A 13,219-nucleotide genomic window follows, 5' to 3' on the forward strand; every position below is an offset into this window, starting at 1 on the left:
TGATATTATGGATAGCCATCTCCAGGAAGTGAAGGGGTATAAAAGAGCAAATTATTTAAAACAGAAAAAAGAATGAAAAAAAGTGGCTCCAATAAAGGTATAAACAAAGCAAGGGAAGAGAGGATCGTAGCACATAATATTGCTTAAAGATATATTAGTGGAAATAAATATAAACTATATCTTAACAGGATCCTGATGGTTAAAACATAACTTTTACTAAAACTTAAGATAAAAAAATCATGGACCGTATAGTACTACAAGTAAGTAGACAGACAGAAAAAACGAGACATAACAGATAAATATTAGGGAATGTCTGCTAAATTGTGACAATGTGGTAGCGAAATTGGCACCTACAAAAGTATGTAGTAGAAAGCCTAATAAAAAAATGGACAATTGTTAAAAATAGATAGAGGTAACTTGGCCTCTATTTCGTTTAAATAGCTCACTGAGTGCAACAAGCCAAATGTTGCTGCAGGTGGTTAGTTGCTTGCATAGCATGAAAGGGATAGTGTTGCCATAAATTATGCAACAATATATCCATGAGAATTATTGGTGTCCATATAACTTGAGATACTTTATAAGTTTTAGTAATTATTCCAATACATGGGATATAGACTATGGATAGACAGCTCCAGGAAGTGAAGGGGTATAAAAGAGCAAATTGTTTAAAACAGAAAAAGAATGAAAAAAGGTGGCTGCAATAAGTGTAGGCTAAATGTTTATTGTGTACAGGGTGAAAGGTAGAATTTAGGATGTTGGACGCGTGGCCAAGTGTCATTCACATGAAATTAGCAATTGTAGGCCTAATGAGGCAGAGTAGGTGGAACGTGTGTAGCTTCAGTTAGCGCAGTAGTTCAGTAGCTGACCTTTTTTTACATTTATTTTTCTGTTATAAACAATCTGCTCTTTTGTACGCCTACACTTCCTGGAGCTATCTATCAATAACATCTGTCTTATTGTTATTTTCCATAAATATTATTTTAAGATAGATATTTGCTCTTAAAACTTATGAAAATCACTACAATTATTGAATAGTCCAAGAAATTGTTCAACATGCTTTTGCAATCAATAGTTAAAATGATAACTAGTTGTGTCAATAAAACAACTTGTATCTACTTTTTTAATATAGGTTTTAGTTTTTAATTTTCCATTGTCTGTATAAATATACAGATTATGTGTTCTAAAAGCTAAAGTTAATACTATACCCCTCTTATTATTATTTCAAAATTCAATAATCCTACATAGATCATGGGTTGTTGATGAATAGCATTTTCTAGATGTCTATTGTACATTCTCTTATGGTCTTGGGACTTGCAATAGGTCAAATATTCCACAAATTGCACAAATTTGACTTTATTATTCCAATAAAGCTGTATACCACACAGGTATGGTTCTAAGGGATGGCACTGCTGTAAATTGTTAATTAATTTAAAAAAGAAAAAATAGTTATCTTAATGCAAGGTCCCTTTTTCCTTTCTTTTTGTTTAGGGTTTCACCATCTTGTGTTCTTCAATGCTGATGGAATCTCCAGTGCAGATTTTCCGTGAGGGTGAGATGGGTCAAAGATTACTTCCAGAGGACATTACCTGCTCACCTGGGTGTACACCTCCATGTTCTACAGGTTGTCCCAACTCTAGCTGGTTGCTTGGCTGGGGGGACTATGACAACAATAGTGAGTACTCTGACTCACCTGCCCATGAAAGCAACCACACCAGCATCTCTCCCACCCTGTCTGTCATCATTACAGCTGTCTACTCTATGGTTTTTGTTGTTGGCTTGGTGGGAAATGCTCTAGTGATGTTTGTAATAATCAGGTGAGTTACATAAGTTCATTTGTGATTTAGTATACTTTATCTGTTATTTTTTCGTCATGTATATGAATTTACTTGCTGTAGGTATGAATTAATATAATGAAAATCACTACAGAAATTGTATTTAGTTTGAATTATTGATAATGTACTAAAATATACACACTGTATATTTGGAGCATTGTTTTTTTTTACTGTTTAGAGGTTCATGACTGTAGGATGTAGGCTATGTCTATAAATTGTGACTGCTAATCTCCAAGGGACTTCACAGTCCAACTTTTTTTTTTCTTTCAATGTGCTTTATTTTCCATGGTTATGTATAACAAGTGGCAACATATGTCTCATATTTCATCATAGGCCACAACACATAGTTTAATTGTTCCTTTCAACATCTATTGAAGGTAATACATTTTCCAATTCTTACTAAAACATTTTCTCTTACAAGAATAGTCCAGTATTTTTTCTTTCAGTACATTAGTTTTTGAAGTTTTAAATGGACATTTACTCCTTATTTTGGCAACCCGATTAGGAAATAAACCCTTTAGTAAATATGTAACTTCCTTTTCACTATTTCGAACCTATAGCATCCTAGTCTGCATGCTATGTGATGTATTTACTAGTGTCAGTAAAAAAAAACTGTATAACACATGTAATGTATATAACCTCCATGCAATTTACATGGCTTGCTATTTGATAAACTGGTGTATCTAGTTTTGACCAAATAGCAGTTTATCTAAGAAAGTACAACAAGAACTATCATCACTTAGGAACGATGATGAAAAATTTTTGAAGATAAGGGGGGTAATGTAGTTATTACGAACTCAGATGATTACATTGGTATGGTTCGAAGATTCCTGGATTATGAGGCGACATAGGGTTTTAAAAACAGATCCCCAAATGAGTTCCTTTCAGGTTTTAAAGAGATTTTGGATATGGGACGCATTGAGGGGTTGCTATCAGGTGACGAGTATAGGTTTATCTTGAATTGCCACCCTAGAGTAGCAAACCTGTACAGCTTACCCAAAATCCATAAGAGTTTGATAGATCCATCTGGTCACTCCACTATGTCAGGGGTGGACAACTTAACACAGAACAGAAGTATTTACATTGACAGGATCTTGAGACCCTTCATGGAACCTTTACCCTCATACATCCAGGAAACAAAACAGGCCCTGACTTTCCTCTCTAGTCTAAGGTTGCCAGAGTCAGCCAGCTTATGTAGCTTGGGCATTGACTTGTTGTTTTCTTCCATCCCGCATGAAAGAGGTATTCAACATGTCAAGTTTTTCTTGGACAAGAGGGGGTGGGGGGACTACTAATTCCACACTAGGTTTACATTGATGTTCCTTGAATTTATCCTGACACACAACTATTTTTTATTTATCAACAAATGTTGATAATGTGATGGGGACAGCATGAGCTCCATTGTATGCCAATTTTCATCTTGGTTGGTGGAAGAGAAGGTTGTAAGAGCAGAGCTGTTTGCCTATTATCTTCCCCTGATTTCTATGTCATTGATATATAGTTGTGTGGCATGGTACTCTCTAGGACCTCAATAGTTTTGTCTCCATTATGAATGATAATGAGAATTTGAGATTCACCTCTGAATGATTCGAACCACCCTATTCAGAAAACCATCGACTTCCAATAGCCTCCTAAAATGGGATAGCTTTCACCCCAGAACCCTGAGGCAGGGCATACCAACTGGTCAGTACCTCAAGGTATGTAGAAACTGTAGTGGCAAACAGCATTTTAAGATGAAATAAAGAACCCTGAAACAACAATTTAAAGAGAAAGAGACTATACCAACAGATGCCTCAAGAAGGCTTACAGGAGGGCTTTGGAGGTCGCTAGGAATTAACTTCTGGGTAGTCATATATTAAGATTACCTCACATAGGGGTAAAAACCTTTCCGGTCCTGAGCCATTTTCAGCCTAAATGTGCCATTTCAAGAACTTTCAAGTGTGGGAGATCTGTGATGTAAATTTATCCAATGTGACTGCAAGAAAGTGACAGATAGTGATTGACAATGAACTATTAAGATCAACACTTTTTTCAGCTGCAATACTGAATACTGCAGTGTATTTAATCACATGTAAATGCAACTTTAAGTATGTGGGAAAATGTTCCATCCTTTCAATAGTATTAAGACCCCAATCTCCAGTCACCTGAGAGATTGCTTATATATAATCATTTATGATGTTAAAAGAGAACAATATTGTATTTATTGAATACAGTCCAGGAATGTCAAGCAATTGTGCTCTGTTTGGAGGAAGGAATAACTATGTGGGCTGTTCTCTGTAGCTACACCTCCTGCAGGGAACCCAACATTTGGAGTAAACATTGTCAGCAGTGGGCTAACACAACTCGATGTGTCTCTCTCTAGTAAATTCGAGAGACAAAATTTGTGGACAGCTTTTTACAGTTGCACCCTATTACTGCCACATTCAAATTGGAGATACAATGGCTCTCTTTGTGTGGGCGGAGAGTGGGACATGACTCCATATGTAATGTGGGTGGCTTGATTAAACAATGCTGTGTAAGTGTTGCCCTTGATAAACATGTTTGGAAGCATTCAAACGCACATCTAATAGACACTTGATTTTAATGATTATTTTCTAGGGAAGCTATAGGGTATTCTAATTTTATTGGTGAATTAACCATAGGAATAACAATGAGTGATTTATGAGCTTGAAGCAGTGAGAGAGGAGGGTAGTGTAATATTGGTATCTACTACACGTGTTCTAACTGTGAGTCTAATGGAATCTATCCTCACCCTATGAACTACTTTATATTTGTGCACACAATTGTTTACTTTGTAATTAACTCTACTACTTAACCTACCTCCTGCACTACTTTATTCAATCATTCTATATTATATATATATATATATATATATATATATATATATATATATATATATATATATATATTTTTTTTTTTTTTTTTAAATATTATTTCTATGGGCTTTTGGTCTTTTGGGATTTTCGTCATAGGGAAACAAAAAATTCTGATCTACACATGGACAATCTGAACTCAGTATACCTGATATTTCCTTTGTGAGGGATTCAAATTTCTGATGTTTAACCACTATATTGGACCTATGTTATGAGTAGGGATTAATCATGTCCATCATCCTAATTGTAGCGGATCGAACTTTAACCATTGAATTGGATCTATGCAATTAGTGGGGAGTAACCGTGTATCACCTTAAAGGACCACTCTAGGCACCCAGACCACTTCAGCTTAATGAAGTGGTCTGGGTGCCAGGTCCAGCTAGGGTTAACCCATTTTTTTATAAACATAGCAGTTTCAGAGAAACTGCTATGTTTATACTGAGGGTTAATCCAGCCTCCAAATCCTCTAGAGGCTGTCTCATTGACAGCCGCTAGAGGCGCCTGCGTGATTCTCACTGTGAAAATCACAGTGAGAGCACGCAAGCGTCCATAGGAAAGTATTGATAATGCTTTCCTATGAGGCCGGCTGAATGCGCGCGCAGCTCTTGCCGCGCGTGCGCATGCAGCCGAATGGGAGGAGAGGAGGAGGAGAGCTCCCCACCCCCGGCGCTGGAGAAAGGTAAGTTTTAATCCCTTTCCTCTCCCCAGAGCCCGGCGGGAGGGGGGCCCTGAGGGTGGGGGCACCCTCAGGGCACTATAGTGCCAGGAAAACGAGTATGTTTTCCTGGAACTATAGTGGTGCTTTAATTGTGGCAAACTATAACTGTATTGTTGCTGGTACTTCAGTTATTAAAAACAAAGAGAACGTTATTTGCGCTATGGCCTCCAGTTATTACCACACTAATTTGGAAACTGCTGTGACTAACTGCTATGGATGCCTTTAGTAACCTTTTATATTATTGATCCTACGCTCTCTATGATTTTACAAGTCCAAATTAGGTCATTACTTACAAAGGTTAATCTTACTTTAAGGATCACTATATGGTCAGGAACACAAACATGTATTCCTGACCCTATAGTGTTAAAACCACCACCTAGCCCCCCTGGGCCCCCCATGCCTCCATAACTATATCAACATCTTACTGTATTCAAGCCAGAAGCTGTAATTCTGCATGCTGTTTGCCTAAAAAAAAAAAAAAAAGCAGTCTGTTGACATCATCAGAAGTGGTAGCCTGATCCAATCACAGTGCTTCCCCATAGGATTGGCTGAGACTGACAAGGAGGCAGATCAGGGGCAGAGCCAGCATGATTCAAACACAGCCCTGGCCAATCAGCATCTCCTCATAGAGATGAATTGAATCAATGAATCTCTATGAGGAAAGTTCAGTGTCTGCATGCAGAGGGAGGAGATACTGAATGTTTGGATGCATTTTATGCAGCCATGACCCGGGAAGGATCTCTAACGGCCAGTGAAGTTATCACTAGGCTGTAATGTAAACACTGCTTTTTCTCTGAAAAGACAGTGTTTACAGCAAAAAGCCTGAAGGTAATTATTCTACTCACCAGAACAAATTAAATTAGCTGTCGTTGTTCTGGTGACTATAGTGTCCCTTTAAAGCCTGATTATTCTAGCAGCCATTTGTATATTCTTGAGAGTTCAAGGCTGGGCTAAAAACTTCCTGTGAGGCTATTTTGGCGAATATTTGATCTGTGTATGACATTAGATGGTATTTCTTTAAAAGTTAATTGGTTAATAAAACCATTAAATGTGTGTTATAGTTTTTCTAATATATTAATCTTCCCTGACTTAACTTAACTTAACTTAACTTAACAACTTTGATTGTATCTAAACACTTAGGATATATACGTCTATCCTCTGTTCATACTCCTACGTCTGATGCTTCTTTAGGGCTGCAACATTCCTATGAAACGCCCTTCCCCTCTCTGTTAGACTTTTACCCAGTTTCCACTCCTTTAAAAAAATCTTTGAAAACTTAATTCTTCAGTAAAACATATCAATGAAACTGTCAACAGCTTTCCCTCCCCGCACCCTGACTCCTCTCCTGCAACTGTCATCAAAACAAAACCCTAAGCCCTCAGTGAATACTATCCTAGCAACCTATGTTTTTACCATAACCTTATCTTTTGTGTCACTATACCCCATTCCCTCTAGTATGTAAGCTCATTGAGCAGGGCCCTCTGTTCCTGTGTGTCCAACTCGTCTGGTTACAAATTTGCCCGTCGGCTGGCCCAAGCATTTAGGGCCACCCAATGGGTATCGCTAAACAGGGGTCTGGTCAGGCGCCGCGTTAATCTAAAACCGCGACCGGACCCCTGTAGTATTGGATGCTGGGAGTAAGTGACAGCACTCCCTCCCAGACAGAGCACGCCAGCTGGAGGGAAAGGGAGCAGCGGGTAGTAAGCAGCTGCCAACCTCAGCCAGCAGCACTGAAGATCCTCCTTCAGAAAAAAGGTAAGTGAACAACAAATATAAACATGTCTGTGTCTGTACTTATGTCAGTGTGTATCTCCCAATGTGTATGAATCTGTGTGTGTATGTACCAATTTGTGTGTCTGTGTCAAGGTGTGTGTGTATGTATCACTGTGTGTGTATATATGTGTGTCAGTGCCTGTGTGTGTCAATGTCTGTGTGTATCTAACAGTGTGTGTGTATATGCCAGTGTGTGCATCTGTCAGTATGTATATCTACGTGTCAGTGTGTGTATGTATGTGCCAGTGTGTGTATCTGTATCACAGATACACACTTTGACACATGGATACAAACACCTAGACAAACAGATACACACACATAGATACACACTGTGTCAAGGTGTGTGTATCTGTGTCAGTGTGTGTATCTGTGTGCCACTATGTACTAGTGTGTGTATCTGTATGTCAGATACTTACACACACACACACACACACACACACACATACACACATACACACATACACAGATACACACACTGGCACATACAAACACAGATACACACACCTTGACAAACAGATACATACATACACACACACACACACGGACACTGTGAGTCAATGTTTTTGTATCTGTGTGCCACTATGTGCCAGTGTGTGTACATCTGTGTGTCAGATACGTACACACACACACACACACACACACAGATACACTGACACACCGATACACACACCTCGACACACACCGGCACATAAAAAAAAAAAGGTTTATTTAACGGTGCAAAATATACATGTATTTTTTTTTACGGGGGAGGGGTTCCACGATGATCTTGTCACATTATTATAAATTGATTGTGCTAAATGCTACTATACTAATGGAGGTGCTTTAAAACACTACACTTTGGAGAAAGAGCACATTTTTGTCTTTGATCCTTGGTCTGTTAGCTTCTCTTGTTAATGACACTTACACATTTGATCACTTGTGTTGTGAGTTTTATATATTTTGTGTATACAATAAAGATCTACATTAAAACATATGTATTCAGTTGTGGTCACAATTTTGAATACCGCGGCAGAAATTGTTAAATTTTGAAAATATGACTGATCATGCAAAAAAAAATATTTTATTGAAGGATAGTGATCATATAAAGCCATTTCTTATCACATAGTTGTTTGGCTCCTTTTAAAATCATAATTATAACAGAAATCACCCAAATGGCCCTGATCAAAAGTTGACATACCCTTGAATGTTTGACCTTGTTACAGACACAAAAAGTGGCACATTGAGGTTAAAATAGCAATTAAAGGGGTAGGGCCTGCCTGCCATGCTGGACGGACACATTTTGTATGAGCTCTGGCACACTATCTAATGTGAAAAGCTTAACTGGCAGATTACCACCCCACCATTGACTCCAGCTGTCCTGAGGGTGATCCTGAATCAATAGGGGAGATTCCAAAATGTGTTCTGATGCCTTTGGGTGTCCATGCTACTGGAGACCTGTGAGCTCACTTGGCGGCCTAGTGGATCCAGGGGAATGGAGAAGCGGCTGATCTCTGCCCTGAACCCACGCTGCTGACTGAGGCCCCGTTTCCCCCTCCTTTGGACCGGTGGGGGTGATCCTGGTCTACTCTCAAGAGGCTCCTGTGCTACCCTGGGGGTGTAACCAATAAGCGTCTTGTGACTGAGAGGCTTTAACAGTTTTACACTGTCTTGTTTTATGTATTTTTTTCAGTGATACTAGCTGGATCCCTATTTGTTTGTATTTTACACAACTCTAGAAAAAGACAATGTGGTTGTTTCAAGGAGCACACTATGACGATACTTGAACAAAAATGAGCTGCATAGTCGAGTTGCCTGAAAGAAGCCTTTACTGCACTGATGCCACAAAAAAGCCTGGTTACAATATGCCAACACCTTGACACACCTCACAGCTTCTGGCACACTGTAATTTGGAGTGACAAGACCAAAATGGAGATTTGTGGTCACAACCATAATCGTTATGTTTATAGAGGGGTCAACAAAGCCTATAGTAAAAAGAATTCTATCCCCACTCTGAAATACGGTGTTTTGGGTGTGTGTGAGGGAATCTTGTGAAAAGTGATGGCAAGATGAATACAACATGTTATTAGAAAATACTGGCAGACAATTTGCATTCTTCTACACGAAGGCTCTACACAAGATGCTCTTGGACTTTCCAGCATGACAATGAACTTAAGCACAAGGCCAAGTTGACCCTCCAGTGGTTACATCAAACAAAGGTGAAGGTTCTGGAATGGCAATCACAGTCTCCTGACCTTAGTATCATCAAGCTACTCTGGAGAGATATCAAATGTGTGGTTCATGCAAGATGACTACAGACTTTGCATGACCTGGAAGCATTTTGCCAAGACAAATAGGCAGCTATACCACCTGAAAAATTTAGGGCCTCATAGACTACTATTACAAAAGACTGCATGCTGTTAGTGATTAAGGGGTCATTTCATTTTAGTTCTTTGTTGTCATGTATTGTTTTATGATTGTGCCATTCTGTTATAAGCTACAGTTGAATATGAATCCCATAATAAATAAAATGTTTGCCTGCTCACTCATGTTTTCTTTAAAAATGGTACATATATTGCCAATTCTAAAACATACACACAAGTGAAAAATAATACTAATCATAGAGTGCAATAGAATTAAACAATGTATGCTCTAGAAAGACCCTACATGGATTAACTAGCGAAATATAAGTGGCTGTGTGCTACTCAAACAGCTGAGAAATGGGAGAACCAGGCCATAGAGAGCGCTTGATGTAGAGATGCAGTATCCTTACATTACAAGGATGACAGGATCACCAGAATCTTTATTTAAAGCATATTTCTAAAAACCATCAAAGTATAGGGTAATAAATCATGTACCAGGTTCTATGTGTTCTTAGTAGAACCAGTCTGTGGTCAGGCAGCCTTGTTTCATCTGTCTGTTAGCCTAATACCAATTTTAAACCTTGCTTAATCTAATCATAACCCCAAGGGTATCCCTATCAGTACAAATATTAGCAAAGGGAATTCTAAGCTAAGACAGTAGACAGTGGTATGTTGATGCCATCTGCTGACTGTTTTCAGTATGATAGGGGGATTCTGTCATGCTGAATTTGATATTTCTCTGTAATTGGTGCTGGGCAACTGATAAAAGCACATCACCAATAAAAATGGCATGGGAACTTGCAGGGAGACTCTGTTTGACCATAAGGGTCTCCTACAGAATAGTTTCATGCCATGAAATACCATAGCGAATCCTGATTGCTCAGCTGCACTGACTTTAATTTATTTTAAGGACTGTATATGGTACTCACTTTGAGCACTGCATACAGTTCATTGGCCAGTATGGGGCTACTAATTGAATCCCCCGCTGACTGAGAGAAGCCAACTTGAAGAATTTAGCTCACTTTGAGAGCTAAATGCAGCTCATCTGTCAGTCTGGGGCCACTAAAAATGGCAGCAGCTAACATAGAGTAGCCCCAGGTATTATTCACTGACATCTGGCTCTTCTTGTGAGCAGGGATTTAACCCTGTGCTCACCAAGTTGAGCTCAACTCTCACTCTGGCATGCAGCTTCTCTGTCAGTGTGGGGCTATTAATTCAGGCCCCATCTGACCAAGTGGAGCCCCAGGTATCTAATGACACATTGGGTTCTCCTGAGAACCTGGTAAAATACCACATGATGGAATTATTCTGGCATGCATCCTTAAGAAAAGGACTGGAATAATAATTCCATCATGCATTGTTAAGGGGGTCATTTTATTTTAAGGTGTTTTTATTGCCAGAGACTTTGGCCAACCCTACCACTTTACTTTTTTGGATTTTTACCTCGTTAGAGTGTGTGGATGTGTGTGGGTGGGGTGTTTGTGTTGACATTATTATAAGCAATACTATTAAAATGCTTTTAATTTAACTTTATTTCTCAGTTTGTTATATTTAATTAATTTGTAATGTTATGATGCACACATTTATAGGGTATCAGACAATAGCCCTGTATGTCTTTTAATAAAATACATATAAAACACACTGGACAAAATGATAAATGCAACACTTTTGTTTTTGCCCCCATTTTTCATGAGCTGAACTCAAAGATCTAAGACCATTTCTATGTACACAAAAGGCCTATTTCTCTCAAATATTGTTCACAAATCTGTCTAAATCTGTGTTAGTGTCAGGATCGGGATAGGGATCCAACACGCAAAGTACAAACAGGACAGGGTACGTATACCGGACCTTAGAATGGCCGGACTAACGTACGGAGAGTAAAGAGAATGGTCAGAAACAAGCCGAGGTCGAGGGAACGAGAGGACAGGTGAGCGAGGAACAAGCCGGGTCAAGGATACCAGAGGGAAACAGAGTAAGTCAAACTAGCCGGGTCGGAACCAAAGGAATAACTGAAATCGCCAGAGCACTGTGTGACTAGACAGGCTAGAACCACGACAGGGCAATGAGTGAATGGGAGAAACAGGTTTAAATACCCTGGTTACAGTGAGTATACCCGCCTCCGACGAGTCCTGAGTGGCTTCCAGTCCCTTGAGTGACAGATCGGTCCGGACTGACGTCATGACGTCTGGCAGCGTGCGTGACGTCATAAAATGAGACGGATCCCTCGCGGCCGGCGTGAGAGTCTCTAGGAGAGCCGTGAGGGATGGAGGAAGCCGACCTGCTGGAGGAGTAAACTACTAAGTCTCTACCTCTTTCGGAGGTAGAGGCTTCAGGTACCCTGACAGTACCCCCCCTCTCAGATACGCCCACCGGGCGGAAGGAACCGGGACGAGACGGAAAGCGTGAGTGAAACGCCCTGCGAAGGCGAGGATCATGAACATCCTCTTGTGGTACCCAACTTCTCTCCTCAGGACCATATCCCTTCCAGTCGACCAAATATTGTACTCTCCCTCGAGAGATACGAGAATCAATGATGGAGTTAACCTCATACTCCTCCTGACCCTCCACCTGAACAGAGCGAGGAGGGGCGATCGTGGAGGAGAATCTGTTACAAACTAGGGGTTTCAACAATGAAACGTGAAAGGAGTTAGGGATGCGTAAGGCAGCTAGACGATACGCCACTGGGTTAATTCGAGTCAAGATCCTGTAAGGGCCAATATATCGAGGAGCAAATTTCATGGAAGGAACTTTAAGCCGAATATTCCTAGTGCTTAACCATACTCTATCGCCTGGAACGAAAATCGGAGCCGCCCTTCTACGTTTATCGGCGTGTTTCTTAACCAGCATAGAATTGTGTAGAAGAATTTGTCGAGTCTGATCCCACAACTTCCTCAAATTGGCAACATGTACATCAACCGACGGTACACCTTGGGAAGGAGAAACCGAGGGAAGAATAGATGGATGAAAGCCATAGTTCATGAAGAAGGGGCTTGAATGAGTAGAGTCACAAACGAGATTGTTGTGCGCAAACTCCACCCAAGGAATCAAACCGACCCAATCGTCCTGGTGTTCGGAAACAAAACAACGTAGATATTGCTCAATCTTTTGGTTAGTACGTTCAGCAGCTCCGTTAGACTGGGGATGATAGGCAGAAGAGAAATTTAATTTAATACCTAGTTGAGAACAAAAGGATCTCCAAAAACGGGAAACAAATTGGGACCCTCTGTCAGATACGATTTGGGAAGGTATCCCATGTAAGCCAAAAATCTCCCTCGCGAATATCTCTGCCAACTCTTGGGAGGATGGAAGTTTAGGCAAGGGAATGAAGTGGGCCATCTTGGTGAATCTGTCAACCACGGTGAGGATAACAGTCTGTTTTTTAGAGATAGGTAGATCGACAATAAAGTCCATGGCCAAACAAGACCATGGTTTCTCTGGTACCTCTAAGGGATGCAGGAATCCACTTGGGAGCGTATGAGGTTGTTTGGTCTTAGTACACACTTCACACGCAGCAATGAAATCTTTAGTATCTTTACGTAAAGCAGGCCACCAGAAGTCTTTAGAAATCAAAGCATACGTCTTGCGGATACCAGGATGTCCCGCCATCTTGCTGTTATGGAAACATTGCAACAGCTCCAGTTGAAGAGTAGGAGGAACGAAATGTCGACCCTCAGGAGTCTGTTT

At 40.1% G+C, this 13,219-nt stretch overlaps 1 protein-coding gene across 1 annotated transcript in view; it reads left to right on the forward strand.

Moving 5' to 3' along the window:
- OPRK1 (opioid receptor kappa 1) overlaps positions 1-13,219 on the forward strand; it is a 67,847-nt gene that overhangs the window by 20,070 nt on the left and 34,558 nt on the right. Inside the window, exon 2 of the mRNA XM_063450431.1 lies at positions 1,489-1,814. Within this exon, the coding sequence (XP_063306501.1) occupies positions 1,513-1,814 (302 nt within the window). The 5' untranslated portion in view covers positions 1,489-1,512. The remainder of the gene's footprint in view (positions 1-1,488; positions 1,815-13,219) is intronic.

The sequence above is a fragment of the Pelobates fuscus genome, chromosome 4 (genome assembly GCF_036172605.1).
Source record: "Pelobates fuscus isolate aPelFus1 chromosome 4, aPelFus1.pri, whole genome shotgun sequence".
Taxonomy (NCBI): domain Eukaryota; kingdom Metazoa; phylum Chordata; class Amphibia; order Anura; family Pelobatidae; genus Pelobates; species Pelobates fuscus.